General features: G+C 35.8%; 1 protein-coding gene across 2 annotated transcripts in view; it reads left to right on the plus strand.

The window, feature by feature from the left end:
- The window catches only part of farp2 (FERM, RhoGEF and pleckstrin domain protein 2), a 64,094-nt gene that overhangs the window by 41,837 nt on the left and 3,520 nt on the right, over positions 1 to 18,737 (plus strand). The window contains exons 14-26 of one of the 2 annotated variants that reach the window (XM_051896789.1): positions 2,001 to 2,188; positions 4,864 to 4,953; positions 5,153 to 5,286; positions 5,407 to 5,488; positions 7,657 to 7,894; positions 7,993 to 8,123; positions 10,699 to 10,767; positions 10,853 to 10,942; positions 13,397 to 13,479; positions 15,804 to 15,922; positions 16,100 to 16,263; positions 18,172 to 18,279; positions 18,406 to 18,557. In XM_051896789.1, the coding sequence (XP_051752749.1) occupies positions 2,001 to 2,188; positions 4,864 to 4,953; positions 5,153 to 5,286; positions 5,407 to 5,488; positions 7,657 to 7,894; positions 7,993 to 8,123; positions 10,699 to 10,767; positions 10,853 to 10,942; positions 13,397 to 13,479; positions 15,804 to 15,922; positions 16,100 to 16,263; positions 18,172 to 18,279; positions 18,406 to 18,557 (1,648 nt within the window). The remainder of the gene's footprint in view (positions 1 to 2,000; positions 2,189 to 4,863; positions 4,954 to 5,152; positions 5,287 to 5,406; positions 5,489 to 7,656; positions 7,895 to 7,992; positions 8,124 to 10,698; positions 10,768 to 10,852; positions 10,943 to 13,396; positions 13,480 to 15,803; positions 15,923 to 16,099; positions 16,264 to 18,171; positions 18,280 to 18,405; positions 18,558 to 18,737) is intronic. The other variant, XM_051896790.1, reaches the window with a different exon arrangement.

Below are 18,737 nucleotides of genomic sequence, written 5' to 3' on the forward strand. Positions count from 1 at the left end.
AGTAACTTAATCTGTTTTAGCTTGTACAAATCTTAAGTGAACATGGTTGTAAATACTGTACCAGCCACCCAGAAATAAATGAGCAAAATCCGTAAACGGTGCTAATGCTGGGACCGTATCAGATGTCCATTTGCCTTCCTGTGTTGATTTATTGTTTACCCTGTGATTCATCATTCATGCTGCATTTCAGTACAAATATACTGAAATTGTCACCATCACTGTTTTTTTTTTTTTTTTTTTTTGAATATATACTATTATAGTATTTCTTAATTTTTTTTTAATTACCTTTAATTTTTTTTATATTTCCAATGTCCACTTTATTTTAAAGTTTCTTGTAATTTATAGCTTTTTAGTTTTTTTTTTTTTTTGTTTAATAATCTAATATTTTTATATAGCTTTCATTTTTTTATTACTTTTTTTTAATACTTAAAGTTTTTAATGTTTTTTTTTTTTTGTTTGATGTGTGTGTGTGTGTGTGTGTATGGTATATGTGTATATATATATATATATATATATATATATATATATATATATATATATATATATATATATATATATATATATATATATATATATATATAATATGATTTTTATTAGTTTTATTTAATAGCAACCCTGGTCTTCATTATATATGCTTAACACGTATGTTCAGATAAGAATTGATTTCACTCTCATTGTAAACATCTGACTTTTTAACCTATTTAGTAACACATAAGTTACTAAATAGGTTAAAAAGTCAGACCTTTACAGCAAGAGTGAAATCAATTCTGTCCTTTGTGTCTGTATATTTACATGCAAGTTCTTAGCAGAGAAGACAGATGATACTGTTCACAAAAGTGCATATAAAATACTGTTTATGATTACTTCATGCAGTAGCTTAGGGATGCATGTTGTTTGTTGCTAGTATTTTCAAGTTGTTAGTTAACACATAGTTCTGATATCTATAGTTTATAACTGTAATGAACAACCATTAGGATTTGATACAAAATGGGAGAATACACACAATCTAGCACGAGTCTTTCTGTTGTTTTAGAGTCTCAGATACACTTTTTATGCTACATTCCACAGCCTCATTCTAGTGTAGAGCGCTGCCTCTCTGTTTGCTCAGGCTGGCTGCCAAGCCCCGGCTCCAGACCCCCTCTCTCCCTCCCCTCTTCTCCTATGTCATCCCCACCGGGACACTCCAGTTAAACTGTAAACCACTGCCGGCTCACCAGCCCAGCAGTATTGCTGATAATCCCCGGCAGGAATTATTTCCGGGTCGTAAAGCCACCTTTTTCTATCTGGAGTTCCTTGTTTATGCCCAGCCTCACACATTCTTGTTTTCCCCCGTGAGCTGCTCCTCTTTGAGGAAGAAACCATTTCCCCCTTCTCATATTTGTCCCTCTTTATATAGGCATAGTGTTATCTTGCTTTTGTATTCAGGTTTCTTATCTTCATTTTTTTTAATAAAATAGTCTGTGGTAAAGGAAATGGATGTTATTTTTCTCTCATTGCTGTTTTATTGCGCTGCAAAAAATGGCTGAAAGTGTCGGACCGGCCATGTGTCCTGGTGTATTATATCTTTCGCTGTTCTGCTTTGTCCAAATAGCAGAAGTAAATGATTCTGTTGTTGACCAAATATTTTCTAAAATTTGCCATTTTATGTTAATAGCACTTTGAATTGTCTCTTTGATCTGTCAGATTCAGGACAGGATGACAGGTTTACTGAATTAACAAGAAGCATGAAGAATATCTATTTTGTGTGTATTTTTTTAGTGTTTTTTTAGTGCAATTGCAAGCGCAATTGATAGCTTGTTCTTTAGTGGTTGCTAGCATGTTCAGAGTGGTTAATAGGCGTTTACTAAGTGGTTACTATTTGCATCTTGATTTATTATTTTTATTAAATATTTAACAAACTTCTAAACCTATTTTATTGGCTTTTATATTATTATTATCATTATTTTCATTATGCCTTTTGTCTTAACAGTATTATCTTCCTCTCTTTTTTCATCCCATAGACTCACTGACAGCCATTGACAGCCCACAGCTGTCTCCCTTCAATGCCAAGGGTGCTCTGTGTCTGTCGCCCTCCTTCCAGATGTCAACCCTCAGTCTTCCCGGCCAGGCACCCTCACCCCTGCAGAGTCCCATCTTGAATGAGGTGGGCAGTGCCAGACTAGAGGAAGACGAAGAGGGCAGGAGGAAGGTACACTGATCGCATGCCAACCTGCCCAGGCCTCAATAAGAGCTGAAAAATCTTAGGGCATGCTTGGGTTTGATTAACACAAGAACCATTTGGCTTGCATTGCCTTTGATGGGACGTGATAGATTGCAGCTTGTTATGACAATGACCCTGTGATTTTGGGGTTGATTTAAGGAGTTTTTTAGCTTTTTGTTACCTTGGTGTGCACAGCTAACCTAAAATGCCCTGCCTTCAACTTAAGATTTATCAGATATTGAAACTTTAAATATATTAAAGTTTCAAGTAATTCTTCTCTTCAAATATTACTAACTTAATATTGCCAAGTTAATTGAAGTTAAGTTGAAATGAGTTCTAAGTTCTGCCTTGCTTTTCTAGGTTCTGTGTTAACAGCTTGATTCTAACTTCTAATTTCCATGTTAAATTTATGTTCTATGTTTATGTTCTATGTTTAAGGCTACCTTCTATGTTTGTTTCTTTGTTAATGTCTTGGTTCTAAGTTCTATGGCCTGGTTTCACAGACAGGGCTTAGATTAAACCAGAATTAGACCTTAGTTAAATTAGGACATTTAAGTAGCTTTTATAAACTTACCCTAGAAAAAAAAAAAAACATTACTGGTGTGCTTCTTGAGACAAAACAATGTCACTGACATATTTTAAGATATGTTAGTACAAATTGCTTTCAGTTAAAACAGCTCAAACATGCATTTTAGTCTGGGACTAGGCTTAAGCCTTGTCTGTGAAACCGGGGGTATAAGTTCTACATTCATTGCAAAAGATAAGTTTTAGGTTAACTTACTAAGTTATAAGCTACAGTTTGTTCATTTCTAAATTCAGTTCTAGGTTCTTTGTTTAAGGTTGTACAGTGTTCTTGGCTAGCTTTAACATTAATTTCTATATTATTATATATTTTCAGTTCTACCTTAATTTCAATGATATGTTATCCCCTGGTTTCACAGACAAGGTTTAAAGGATTAGTCCACTTTTAAATAATTTTCCTGATAATTTACTCCATTGTTTACTTCAACGCCATTGAATTCCACTATAAGGAGAATAATCCTGGAATATTTTCATCAGAAAACTTAATTTCTTTTCGACTGACGAAAGAAAGACATGAACATCTTGGAATACATGGGGGTGAGTAAATTATCAGGAAAATTTTATTTAAAAGTGGACTAATCCTTTAAGCCTAGTCCTAGACTAAAGTGCATGTTTGAGCTGTTTTAACTGAAAGCAACTTGCACTGACATATCTTAAAGTGTTAGTTCACCCAAAAATGAAAATTCTGTCATCGTTCCACACCTGTAAGGCCTTCGTTAATCTTTGGAACACAAATTAAGATATTTTTCATAAAATCCGATGGCTCAGTGTGGCCTGCATTGCCAGCAAGACAATTAACACTTTCAATGACCAGAAAGCTACTAAAGACATATTTAAAACAGTTCATGTGACTACAGTGGTTCAACCTTAATGTTATGAAGCGACGAGAATACTTTTTGTGCGCCTAAAAAAACAAAATAATGACTTTATTCAACAATATCTAGTGATGGGCGATTTTAAAACACTGCTTCATGAAGCTTCAAAGCTTTACGAATCTTTTGTTTCACATGAAATGAGTAAACGAGGCTTTGTTACGTTACAAGTGTTTCAAAACACTGCTTCATGAAGCTTTGAATCAGTGTTTCGGAGCACGTATCAAACTGCCAAAGTAACTCCCCCCAGTGTTGTTAACCATTGAAATTTCGAAACACGTGACGTAACAAAGCCTCGTTTACTCGTTTCATGTGACTTTGACAGTTTGATAAGCGCTCCGAACCACTGATTCGAAACAAAAGATTCGTAAAGCTTCGAAGCTTCATGAAGCAGTGTTTTGAAATCGCCCATCACTAGATATTGTTGAATAAAGTTGTTATTTTGTTTTTTTCTAGTCACTTCATAACATTAAGGTTGAACCACTGTAGTAATGAACTGTTTTAGATATGTCTTTAGTAGCTTTCTGGGCATTGAAAGTGTTAATTGTCTTGCTGGCAATGCAGGCCTCACTGAGCCATCGGATTTCATCAAAAATATCTTAATTTGTGTTACGAAGATGAACGAAGGTCTTGCGGGTGTGGAACAACATGAGTGTGAGTAATTAATGACAGAATTTTCATTTTTGGGTGAACTAACCCTTTAAAATATGTCAGAGCCATTGATTTTTCTCAAGATGTACACCAGTAATGTTTTTTTTCTAAGGAACGCTGAGCTACTTAATTGCCCTAATTGATCTAAGGCTTAATCCTGGCTTAATCTAAGCCCTGTCTGTGAAACCGGGCCTATAAGTTCTACATTAACTTCTAAGTTCTAAACTGTGCTAATTTAAGTTAAATTCTAGGTTCTTCTTAGAGGTTGACTTCTGACTTCTTTCTGGGGTTTTTTATCTAAGTTCTATATTATAAGTATTAGGTTTACATTTAACCTTGAAGTTCTTAACCATGTTAATTTGTAAGTTAAATTCAGCTTTCTGTGTTTGAGGTGTTAACTTCTGAGTTCTAAGTTTGAGGTCTACATGTCATGTTCTAGTTCTACATTTTACAGTTGTTTCATAGAACTTTAATTAGTTAAATTAACTTACCTTGCCAAGTAAATAGTGTTTAGAGGGTTTAATCAAAGAGGGGTTTTAAGTATGCTTTCTTTTTCAGAGATATCCCACTGACAAAGCCTACTTCATTGCTAAAGAGATTCTGACAACAGAGCGGACTTACCTGAAGGATCTGGAGGTCATCACAGTGGTGAGCAGAGTTGTCTGTTCTTGTGACTCATGAGTATAACAAGTTTAGTGTGTGAAGCTTGTCTGGAGAAGAGTGCTGTGGAGTCTGTACTGTGTATGCTCTATGTTGTGTCAATTAGGAGGGCTTTTTCTTTTGATGCTTTCTTGATGTTTGGCTTTGAACTGCCTAATCATGAATGTGTGTGTGTGTATGTCTTCAGTGGTTCCGCAGTGCAGTGATTAAAGAAAATGCCATGCCTGAGGGTCTCATGACCCTACTGTTCTCCAACATCGACCCCATATATGAGTTCCACAGAGGCTTTCTCAAAGAAATTGACCAAAGACTGGCTCTCTGGTACTTGTCCTTCTCATTTATTACAATGTAACTTGTTGACAATGTTATACAAGTTTTCATTTGCTTAATGATTGGAAAAATGTTTTGTCTTAGCTGTTAATGAATTTAACATGTTTTCAGGGAGGGGCGCTCTAACGCTCATGTAAAAGGAGATTACCAACGAATTGGAGATGTAATGCTGCGCAACATGTGTGCTCTGAAGGTGAGGTTATAGTTTGGTTCTACAAACAAGAACAACTTTGAGTTTAAGTTTATAAACTCCCAAAGATCATCCATAATTTAAAATCATATTTAGATCATTCATAATTAGGGGTGGCGCAAGACAGGTAGCTCACAAACAAGACGAGACATGAGATTGAGTTCACAAGAACGAGACGAGAGACAGTATTTTACACAGTATTTTTTTTTTTAAAGAAATCCTCAATGATGTAATACATAACTAGAAAAGCAGGTGCATTTGAAATGTTTTAACTAATCATTTTATAATGAATGCCATTTCAGTTCTACTTTCTGAGTATGAAATATCATATGCCGTAAAAGAAAATACTTAAGCACTGTAAAAGGTTTTGCCACAAACTCAACTGACTGGCTTTCATATGAGTCTCTTCAAACCTTAGAACTGTACATGATTTATGAGTTTCTACAACTTTTGACCTCATAACTAAACTCCATTCCACGAATTGATCATAGAAACAAAAACAGTAAAATGAATAACCTATTTTTCTTTTAGTCTTATTAAGTGCAACCATAATCAAAGTCACTAAATAGAGACCAAATTTGTATTCATGCATGATACAGAGCTAAGAGATGGTTACAACTACATAGCCCAGCCTAAGATAGCTTTCATATTGGGAGATATTTGCATGCATCAGAGAGCCCCTTTCAAAATGCGGGGTATTAAAATCGGTTTGAATGCGCGCTGTCGTTTTACTTTCGCTTTCGCGTGTACTCTGTGAATAGGGAGCTGCGGTGCTGAGCACGCATTCTACAGGGGTCGGCAAGTAAGTTTGCCACTAGATGGCGGGCCAGAACATAGTCAATGGATAATTTAAGAAATTAATTGATGAAAAATGCAACTAGAATTGCCTGTGACAGACTGTTACAGTGTCTTTTGTAACTTGTAGTGAGCTGTTACTCTGTGTTAAATCCTGTAGTAGGACAGCCGTTAACAAAAAGCCACATTTGTGTGGCAGTGTCCGGGTTTTACACTGGGTAAATTAATAAAGCAGGGTAGTGACACGTAACCTGGCAAGTATCTTCATTCACAAACTTGCAACACAGACCGCCTTGCTAAAACACACATATGTGGGAGATGCGGAATGGATAAAAATAACTCAAAAAATAAAATAGGACTTGAATAAGCCCATTATTGGCATGTTTGAGTCATGCTCTTAACAAACTGTTATATTTCCTCTTTCCATATTGTTAAATAATAAATGTGTATCATTTTAATTGGCTTGTTACACAATGGAGCCTAACTTATTGTAATAATTATTTGACGTAGCCTACTTTTACACTCAAAATTATTCCTTGGCATCCTCACATACTAAACTGCATTTTTTTTTTAAATTATTTACGTGCTGGAGGTACGCTATTACATTGTGTGCAGAGTGATGTTAACATTTAAGCTAGCTGGTGAGTCTACTAGTCACTATCAAAGAGTCTAAAGAGGAAAGTTGACAGCAAAAATAGAAGAATGGAAAGACAACTATGCGTTCATCCTACCTAGTTTTGTGAATGCAAAGCCAGTGTGTCTTATCTGCAACGAAGTTGTCGCTGTTTGCAAAGAATATAATATTAGGAGCCATTCACTTGTCGCGTCTAAAAACGCGTGGAAAGTGCGGCCCGTCTGTCGTTCCTATGCAACCATGAACTGCGCTCTCCAGACAGATCTATTTCAGAACCAGCCGCTATCAAAATAATCTGGCTGCGAGCGGGCCAGTTTTGTCCCGCGGGCCGCCTATTGCCGACCACTGTTCTACAAGATGAGACATTGTGCTCTGTTGTGCAACGAATCCTCCGCCATGGTCTTGTCAGTCATCTCATCATTTACTCTCGTCACGTGATCAGTGAAATCTGATTCCTGCACTAGTACGGCTCTGCAGCTCCTGTTATATGAGCTGGATGGGATTGAAGTGACCGTTATCCAACTGAATTAAATGGTTTTTATTTCTATACAAAGCAAAACGACAGTGGAGGCGTAATGTATACAAAGCGGTGAAATATTCTATCCTAGTTTCACCCTCAAACTTCGTCATGGCAATATCGCGAGACAGCTTTTCACCTTGACGAGAAATCTCATCACATTTTGATCTCGTCACACCCCTATTCATTACTTATGTCTTGAGGTTGTTGCCTTCATATCCTCAGGAGTTCACAGGCTACCTGCAGAAGCATGATGAGGTGTTAACAGAGCTTGAGAAAGCCACAAAGCGTGTAAAGAAGTTGGAGACAGTGTATAAGGAGTTTGAGCTACAGAAGGTGTGCTACCTACCACTCAACACCTTCCTGCTGAAGCCCATCCAGAGACTCATGCACTACAAACTCATCCTGGAGCGTCTGTGTAAACATTACGCCCCACAACACAGAGACTATGAAGACTGCAAAGGTGGGCCTGCTCCCAGATAAATAAGTGTTTTACTAGAAAAACATTTTTATTTTTGATCTGAGGATGATAATAAACTTGTAAATGTTCAATTTCCGCAGAGGCCTTAAAAGAAGTTGCAGAGATTGCTGCTCAGCTGCAGAGCAGTCTGATTCGACTGGAGAACTTTCAGAAGCTGACAGAACTTCAGAGGGATCTGATTGGCATTGAGAACCTTACAGCTCCAGGAAGAGTGAGTTGTTACCTTGTACATGAAGTTTTGGTTAGTCAAAGCGGGTGGATGCATGATTGTATAGAACATCGCCTTTCAAAGTTATAAGCCACTTAAAACGTTATGAGCCATTTACACTATGGTCATGGTCAGACAAAAATGTAAATATGAAGTAGTTTAAAATGTAGCATCAGCGCTAGAATTACACTTTTTAAATGGCAGAAATCTGTAAAAGGGCTGGGACAATACATCGATCCGCGATACAATGATTCTGGATAGATTTTTATATTTTCTCTCTTGAGAATTTCTGAGCTTAGTTTTTAACAGCAGATAGCGCTCTACGCTAGTTTTTAACCCACACTCAAATGCTCATGAAGAAGAGTGCTGGACAGCCATAGTGCATTTGGCTTGCAAGTGGTCATGTAAGTGGTTAAATATTAGTGCTGTCAATCGATTAAAAAAATTAACTCGATTAATCACACGTTTTTTCTGTGATTAATCGTAATTAAAAACACATTTAAGTTTTTATACGTTTTTAATATATTTTATAATGTAATAATTTTGCAGTTAATCTCCAAATTAAAACAACATATAGAAACAACATGAAGACAGTACATTTTAAATACTTGTTTAATGGCATATTTTTATGAATGAAGGCCAGTATCACTGATACTAATACAGCTACTGGTGTCTCGATGAAATTGATTTTTTTCCATCATAAAGTATAGCCATTCAACATTACAGTGTAATTGAAAGCTATTTTTTTTACATTTATTAGGCTTCAAAACTTTTAATTTAAGTAAACTTAGAACAATCGTCACATAAACCCATAATAAATGTCATATTTAGGCTACCTGTGCCCTTCCTACCTGTCTAACAGATATAAACTGCATGATTTATAGCCTAAATTAAATATAGATTAATCATTATTAAAGCTACAAAAGTTCTTTAGTTAAGAGCAGTGAGTAATTTTCGCTGTTACCATTGTTCTTTGATTATCTTCAATGACTTTGGTTGCTGTCCCTTTGGTAAACTTGCACCTCGGCTCGGAATGCTTTTTATGACGTGAGATCAATGTAAACACAGCCCACTGTGAACACCCTTGTAATTCGCTTCAACCTTTTCGAACTTTATGAATGATTACTTTAGGTTTAAGTGGTGTGTGTAAAGGAACTGGAAGCAAGCAGAGTATGGGTGTTTCTAAAGCACGTAGTGCCATCTGCTGTTAAAAACTAAGCTCAGAATCAATTTGAGAGTGAATCACAATACATCGGAATGTATCAGATTGTATTGTACTGTATGTCTTTATTGTCCACTGAGGTGGAAAATTGTCTTTGGCTCACCAGCCCATAAAATAGTCATACAGATAATGTTAAAAACAACAAAAGCAGACAGATTCACATTTCATAAAATTACAGTTCATGCCACTGTCATTTGGTTTGTCAAACACTGATTGAGAATTTTAATGGCGTTTGGAATGATTGACCGCTTAAGCACATTTTTATTCACAAGAGGGATTCTGTAGCACCTACCTGATTTCAAGGGCTCAAAATGGCTAAACAGAGGGTGAGAACTATCTGCAAGAATACTCCTCGCCTTCTTCCTTGCCTTTTCAGCATAGAGTTGTACTAAGGGCTTCTGTGGTCTGCCAACAATTTTGCTTGCTATTGACACAATTCTGGTGAGTTTATTCTTCGATCTACAGTTGAAGTGTTCACACCAGGCCGGGATATGAAAAGATAATACACTCTCTACAGTGGATTTGTAAACAAGTTATAAAACATTCTGACTAACTTCAAGGCCACTGAGTTGTCTGAGAAGAAAGCCCACCTGTGAGTCCAGAATTGAGCCAAGATATTTAAAATTCTCCACAATTTCCAAAGCAACACAGGGGAAAGAACACAGCCTTGTGGGCAGCCTGAGCTTAAAGTGAGCACATCTGACATATTAACTCTGACACAGACCCTCTGTGGACGGCAGGAAAGAAAGTTTCTAATCCAGAGGACTAACCTTGTATTAACATCAAGATCAACAAGCCTTTTTAAGAGAATGTGTGTCTTCATTGAATTAAAAGCTGAGATTCTTTGTATCGTGAATCGAGAATCAATGTATTGTCCCAGCCCTAGTCTATAATATAAAAGATAAATCTATAAGCTTGAAGATAATGTTTCAGCTCAGAATAGGAAAAAATATAGAGGAAAGTAACAAAAATAACTTCATGTATGTTTTCCATCACTGGCAAAGCTATTTCACCTCAACACAAACGCTCATTGTCTTGGCAATCACTGCTTTGTTTCATTGCTCGTCTCTAAGATTTGTGGTACACCACTGGCAGGATGATAGTAATGTAGTGGTTAGGGCTCTGTCTGAACCAATACTGCAAGCATAATGGATTCAGTGTCACATATTGGCATCTTACAATATGAAGAGTTCCTCAGAATCAAGGAAACTGGAGTTGCAGTTTTGTTTCTGCATTATATTTAATAAATTACAGTATTTAATTGTTTGTACACCTTTTTAATAAAATCTCAAAGTAGAATTAATAATCTGCAGCCTTGTGAATGACAGTTGATTTTGTTTCCTGCTTCTCTTTCAGGAATTCGTCAGGGAAGGTTGTCTTTATAAGCTCACCAAGAAGGGTTTGCAGCAGAGGATGTTTTTTCTTGTAAGACTGAACTTTTAGTCTGTTTTGGTGTGTTGTTTTTTTTTTTTAATGTCTGTTTCTGCTGATCAAAACGTTTGTATCTAAGTTTTCAGACATGCTGCTGTACACAAGCAAAGGGGTGACTGCAACCAATCAGTTCAAAGTTCATGGACAGCTTCCTCTACATGGGATGATTGTGAGTATTCCCAGGAATTACATTTGGAATGGAATTCTCACAAACTTCATACTGAATAAAATAGACTATATACTGCTATAGCATGTGAAAGAGTATGCAGTGATGCACATTTCAAAAGGTATTCTACACATTGTCACATGATCTCATGTTACGTCAGTTCAGCAAATGACGTTCAGTTAGGGCTTGGGGTCTATCCCAAAAATAATTGATTCATAGGGCTTGAGAATCGAGAGTCAACTCCAAAAGTTGAATCGACTCCAAAAAAGGGCCTGACAAATCTTGGCATTACATGACAAAGACTGTCCGATTTCACATGCTTTCTGAGTAGGTAAAATATTTCAGTTTACTTCACAATCATTAAAAAAATATTTCTTATATAGTATGAGTGTGTGTAGTATGCATACCGCATCCTCCATGTTGCCTTTGTGATGTTGACCTGCTGCGTCAGTTGTGTCGCTTACCTGCCATTCATGACTGCTTTCCTGTGGCCTCATGGGATAGTAAAGTGTTCATCGAATGTGCGCTTCCAGCATTAGTAGTAGGTCATCCGGGTGCTTTTTACATTCTTTTTTAAAAATATGATACATTTGGTCATACTACTCTTTTGCTGTACTGTTTTTCACCTGTAGTTGCAAAGTAAGCATATTGAGATGCAGTGAGTGTGTATTAATTTGATTCATCCCACTTACTCAAATCTTTTGATTCTGTTCAGCAAAAAAGATTCTGATTTGTTGTCTCATTTTGTGATACTTTTTGTACATTTCATTATTACACAAGTAGATGGTGACTAGTGAGTGTTTTATATAGTATTATTAGTGAGTTTTTTTTTTTTTAATCATTCACTCAACAGATTTAAAAAAAAAAAGTCAAGTTGTTTGACATAACAGCACTAATTATAATATACTTAGCAGCTAAATTATCATAATTACTTGACTGATTGTGACATTTTATTTAATTTTTTGTTTGTTTTTTGTAACGGCTATTTTTACCCACATAGCATGCAAAAAGTACACACACTTCAGCTTAGTTTTACTCAGTTGTATCTTTATCACATCAAAAAGTCTCATCTCTCACATTAACCAGTTTGCCTGAAAAGCCCTTTTGATAAATGACTCTGTCAAACAGTCTGCACATGTGCTATGCTGAGATGATTTGCCCATCTTTAAACAAGAGGGCTCTCTCAGTAACATGGTGTTTTTAAGCGAAGTTAGAATTAATGTGGCATGCTGGATTTCTCTCAGATGAAAGTACACGGGCAGGCGGTGATAAATGACGTTTACGCTAGCTTTTTTTCTCTAAACATCTGCACTGTCTCACATCTTAGCTTTGTTTTCGTAGAGCAGTGATCTTTCAGACCTTATGTGCAGTATCGACCGTTAAATAGAATTTGAATGTGGACTCTGTCCTGGCCCTCATTTCAAATGAGACTCATGTTCAAAGTTACACTTACAAGGACTGTTTACAAGTGTTAAGAACTGGCATTCAGAGGAGGAGAGTAGTATTGTGTTATTTTCCACTTGATGTCAAGCTGTCTATTAATATAGCCAATAATCGACTATACTGTAAAAAAAAAAACAAAAAAAAAAAAAAACACATTTGGAGTCATTAAGATTTTGATTTTAAAGAAATATATTTTTATTCAGCAAGGACACATTTAAAATGATCAAAAGTGACAGTAAAGACATTTATAAATTTTCAAAATATTTATATTTCAAATAAATGCTGATCTTTTGAACTTTATATTCATAAAAGAATCTTGAAAAAATGTATTACTGTTTCCACAGAAATATTAAGCAGCACAACTATTTTATGAATTGGTGATAATAATAAGAAATGTTTCTTGAGCACCAAATTAGCATATTAACATGATTTCTAAAGGATCACGTGACACTGAAGACTGGATTAATGGCTTCTGAAATTCAGCTTTGTCACCACAGGAATAAATTACATTTCAAAATATATTAACATTGTTTTTTTCCCCCCACAATATTACTGTTTGTACTGTATTTTAATCCAATAAATGCAGTTTTAGTGAGCATAAGAGACTTAAAAACAAACCCTAACCCCAAACCTTTTAACGGTAGTATTTATTGCCAAATGAGAAACACATTTACAATACATACTGTTACAATGGACTTGTCTGTGCTTCGCTCCTACTCGCAGCTCATTGTGCTGGACGCTCCGGTGAGTATGAAGAAAATCCCACAATCCCTACTCCCAAACAACACCTTCAAAAGTCTGCCCACAACATTTGCACTTCCCTCTCGGCTCCTTCTGCTGTCCCTTCCCGGCATCAATAGAAATGAGGATTACTAGTAGTCAGGATGTTAACAAGTAGATTATTGACATTTATGGGGATGGGATCAGTCACATGATACTAAAGAATGTGAGTCATGCAGATCCCTTTGGTTTGACTGGGAGGCCTAGTCTAGACTGTGTTTAAATGTTTTGCAGGTGGAGGAGAGTGAGAATGAGTGGTCTGTCCCTCACTGTTTCACCATATATTCTGCTCAGCGGACCATTGTAGTGGCAGCCAGGTGAGACACAGAGCGTGTTCAGTACACAGAGTTCAGTACAGCTTTCACAATGCGTTTAACTAGGTCTTGGGAATCATGATGAATTTAATGATTTGGGGTTTAATTCCTTAATTATTCTATTAACAGGTCCATTAACAATTTTTGGAAATGCACTACTCTTTGCAGCCTGTTGAATTAATGAGATCACTTAATATTTAAACAGAACATTAATAACAAATACATTTGCAATGTTTTTTTCCTGCAAATTTATACATTTTTATTAAATTATATATATATATATATATATATATATATATATATATATATATATATATATGTATATGTATATGTATATATATATTTATTATTATTATTATTATTAATGTATGTATTTATACAATTCTTAGTTGGAAACCTGCTGTTGTCATATCTCCTAAACAGTGTTAATTTTGACAGCAAATTTTGATTTAGTTTTAGTCATAGTCTTTTGACTAAAATGCCATTTAGTCATATTTTAGTCATCGGAAATTGTTTTAGTCTAGTTTAAATCTACAGTAGATTTAGTTAACTAAAATCTAATTTTGTTAAATTGTAATGCATTAAGTAAGCATTTCTCTAACAATACACAGATCCAATACACTGATATACATCTGATATTCTCCAAACTGTTTATGTTCACTTAAGACAACCAACTGTACTTTACTCGCCAAAGCGGACGGTTTTTGACCGTTCAAGTGAAAAAAGACACGAAAGAGAGCTCAATTCAGTACTTGTCAGGGACTGACACACTTATCATTGAGGTACTATTAGAGTTTTTGTTTAAAATTTTGATTAGATTTGATTTTTAGTTTTTCTGCTTTCATTGCAATTTTAGTTAAAAGTTTTAGTAATTTTTGTGTCTGTCTTTTAGGTGTTGCTTTTAAATATTTACATAGTTTTTTTATTTTTTTTTTATTTCTGTTTTAGTTATTGTAGTACATCAGGTTAAGCTGAAGCTTGGAAACTAGTTTAAATAAAATAGGTTTACTTTTTATATATATATATGTGTGTGTTTTGTTTTTTTTAATTTCAGTTAACATTTATTTCAAGTAATGAAGATTTTTTTTTTATGGTTTGAGGTTTAGTTAACTATAATAACCCTTATACCTGTAAAATATATAGAATAATGTGTCAAATAATGTTCTTAGTCTTTCCTTCCAGTGTCAGAAGATAGAGTAGTTCACTATGAATTAAATAGAAATTAAATTAAGTGAAATACAGTTTGTGTAAACAAAATAACAATAATGACCAGGGGAAAAAATAATAATAAACCATCCTGAAATACACTGTGACTCTTATTCTGAAATGTATGTAGTCTGCACTGTAGCAGGCTGCTCATTTAAGTTCAGATGAGGGAGATAAAATACATTGTCATAAGTAATCGCTTGGCATAAATGTGCGCTATTCATTGATTGCGCAGCAGTGAGATGTGCTGCTAGGCGAGCCTGTAGAGCGCGCAACAGCGCCGCTTTTCCCGTGGTTAGATCAGCACGTTACACTTCAAATGTGCTCATCACACAGGACAGCAGCCCTGACTGGATATCTTCCCAAATCGTCCCTCTCTATCATTTTCGTCTCGTTTTTATTCTTTGACGAAAATTAGAGTAGATTTTAGTCGTAGATTTTAGTCATTCAAAACACATTTTTATTTAGTCATTGTCTCGTTTTCTTCTGTGAAAAAATGTTGTTGACGAAAATTATTCGTCAGCGAAATTAACACTGCTCCTAAATTAATACTTTACAGCTTAATTCTCAAATATTAACTCTGCACTTAACCCTAATATCTTAATATCTTATCTTTTTATTAAACATTATATTATATTATGTTATGTTATGTTAATTATATTAATTATATTATATTATACCAGCACAACTATTTTCAATATCAATAATAATAATAATAATAATAATAATAATAATAAAAGCTTGATCAACAAATCAGCATATTTGATTTCTGAAGGATCATGTGACACTGAAAATTGGAGTAATGGCTGCTGAAAGTTCAACTTTGCCATCACAGAAATAATTTGCATTTTAAATTGTATTAAAATAGAATAGAGTTTTTTGTATATTGTAATAATTGTATTTTCACAATATTACTGTTTTTATTGTTTTTCATCAAATAAATGCAGCCTTGTTCAGCATAAGAGATTTATTTCAAAACATTTTAAAAATCTTACAGAGGCCAAGGTTTTGAACTGTAATGTATATTATATTATATTATATTATGTTATTCTTATATTTCCTTTAATATTTGTCTTTTGTTCATATTTCAGTAAGTGTCTCTCTCTCTCTTTCCTCCACAGCTCCAAAGTAGAGATGAACAAATGGATCGAAGATCTGAACATGGCTATTGATATGTCAAAGAAATGTCAGGAGAAATCAGACGTTCTGTTGTACCCAAACCTGTGTGATCGCTCCAACAGTAAGTACCTCAAGCCTGCTTGCGACATACTCCACTATCCACAAAGGTGATGTGTTTTTATCCCTTAGCCTCCTTATCACTGATCCTGAAGTAGATGTAAACCCCACCCCTTCCAATTGCCCCTCCCTTCTCTCCCCTCTCTGCTCCTTTCCTGCTCTCCCTCCGCACAATCATAAGGATCATCAGATGAGATGTCTCTGGAGCAGGAGTCAGAGGATGATATGAACTCCTCCCGCTGCTCTCTGGACAAGCAGAGCCACCACAGGGCCAACACCACCATGCATGTGTGCTGGCACCGCAACACCAGCGTCTCTATGTCTGACCACAGCCTAGCCGTAGAGGTAGCATCACACACACACACACACACACACACACACACACACACACACACACACACACACACACACACACACACACACACTCTTAAAGTCTTCATGGAGCCTGATGTGAAGGTCTTGACTACAGCTGCAGTGTGCAAATGAAGGACATGACTCTAGCATGTGTTTGGGTCAATCTTACAAAGAAATGTGTGGGTCATGTTTCACTCCAAAATCAGAACCAAATATTTTGGATGAAAAATAAGCATACTTTAGGACTGTTAAGAATGAATTCCAGTCAGTCAGTCTGTCTCTTTTTATCATAAATAATTCAGTACATACATTTTCGTTTTTTTTTTTTTGGTATTATTTTCACGCCAGCTATGAACATTTCCACTCTGAATTGTCAGTACTCTAATGCAAAAACACTGTTTAGCAAGTTTTTATTTTTTTTTTTTAAAGCCATTTGGCTTTGTATTCAAGAACACACACACACACACACACACACACACACACACACACACACACACACACACACACACACACACACATCTCTGAGCCTGGCTGTTGAGGTCTGGACTGCAACCGAAGCTTGTGGATGAGGGGCAAGGACTCTTGGATCTCTTTTTTTTTTGTGTCTGTCTCCCTTCTTCACCCTCATTTTCCAGTTATGCCACATCCAGTAGCTTCACCTCCTCCCCCTTTCTATGTTTTTTTCTTCTTTATTTGCCCCATCTCTCCTCTGTGTTAACAGTAACTGCCTTTTGGAATGAAAGTGACTGAATTAATGAACTTTTTCATGGATGCTTCTGGTTTTTTTTTCTAACATTTCCTTTCTACAGATTTGAAGAATTTTCTGTCTGTCATTTTTCTCCCACTCAGGGATTGAAAGCTAACATTCTAATACACTTTGTGTCTTCTGTTCTTCTTCTCTTTTGCTCCCTGTTGCCCTTTTTGTCTTCATCACTTTCTCTCCATCACATTATCTGTCCTTCTTCCTGTTTACATCTTTTCCTGTGTCTGTGATCTGTTTGCTTGCCTGCCTGCCTGCCTGCTCTCAGTATTCAGTTCTCCAGCCACGTCTCCAGAGCTCCCCCCTCGGTACCTGCTCGGTCAGGGCCAGAGACCCAACACCATCACACATGTGTGCTGGTACAGAAACCAGAACCTTTCTCTCAATGACTACCTGCGCATGAACCAGGTACCACTGCAGTCAAAACCCCTCCAGTGATAGTCTTCTTAGAGATTTGAGGAACATTTCATGGTCAGCCTTCACCTGAAAGTGATCCTCAAGAGTGGTCCTCAATTATCAAAATCTATCTTACATAATTTTTCATGCTTTTTACATCATTCGTCCTTGTTCATATATAGTCGCTGTTTGGATTTAAGTAATTAAGAGTCTATGACTGGATCATTATTGCTGTGATTATTATGTTTCTAGCATATTATATGTTTGACTACAGTTCGTTTAACCCTAATTAATGGAGTGTGTAGCTTTTAATTTCTTAAACAACCAAGATTCATCAGGCTCAAATTGTGAAAGAATGGTTAGGAGGGAGCATGAAGAATCATTTTCACACATGAATCGGCACCTCTGGGTCCAGACCTTAAATTCATTGAAAGTCTTTCGGATGTGCTGGAGGAGACTTCTCACCTCTTGCATTGTCAATACAAGATCTTGACCAAAAATTGTTGCACCTCTTGATGAAAATAAATGATGTGATTGTTATTTTTGGTCAAGATCTTGACTTTCTATTATTATGAATTCTTTCTTTTTTTAACTACTGATTTGTAAAATTGGCACTCTCTCCCTTAGCTTATTCATTCAGTGTACATTTCATTAAACACTAATGCAGTGCTAATGGTCCTTTGTAAATGAGGGGTTTTCACTGTTGTAGCAGCTGAATTTTTAACTGTTACGCTTCATTGCAGAACCAGCTGTCTGGTTACCTCCTAAGGAAGTTCAAGAACAGCAACGGCTGGCAGAAACTCTGGGTCGTCTTTACCAACTTCTGCCTGTTCTTTTATAAGACACATCAGGTATTGAAATGCGCACTATCCCTTTGATTTCATGTATTTGATGTTCATTCTGAAAGCTTAAACCTCCTGCAGGAGGTCTAGATGCCTGAATAATTAATTAATAGTTAATTCTTGTTTTTGTTCCAGGATGACTTCCCTCTGGCCAGTCTACCATTGCTAGGTTATACAGTCAGCACCCCAGGCGAATCGGATAGCATCCATAAGGAGTACGTCTTCAAGCTGCAGTTCAAATCCCATGTTTACTTCTTCAGGGCAGAGAGCGAGTATACATTTGAAAGGTAAAGTTATTTAAATATATATTTTTAACATAATTTTGGTTTTTCATATTAATTACTTAATTTTAGGGCTGTCAATGGATTTCAGTGTAAATTATTATTACAAAAAAAGCAAAATTTTCAGCATCAATACACCAGTCTTCAGTGTCACATGATCCTTCAGAAATCAATTTAATAGCTGCT

Source organism: Ctenopharyngodon idella, chromosome 6, assembly GCF_019924925.1.
Source record: "Ctenopharyngodon idella isolate HZGC_01 chromosome 6, HZGC01, whole genome shotgun sequence".
Lineage (NCBI taxonomy): Eukaryota > Metazoa > Chordata > Actinopteri > Cypriniformes > Xenocyprididae > Ctenopharyngodon > Ctenopharyngodon idella.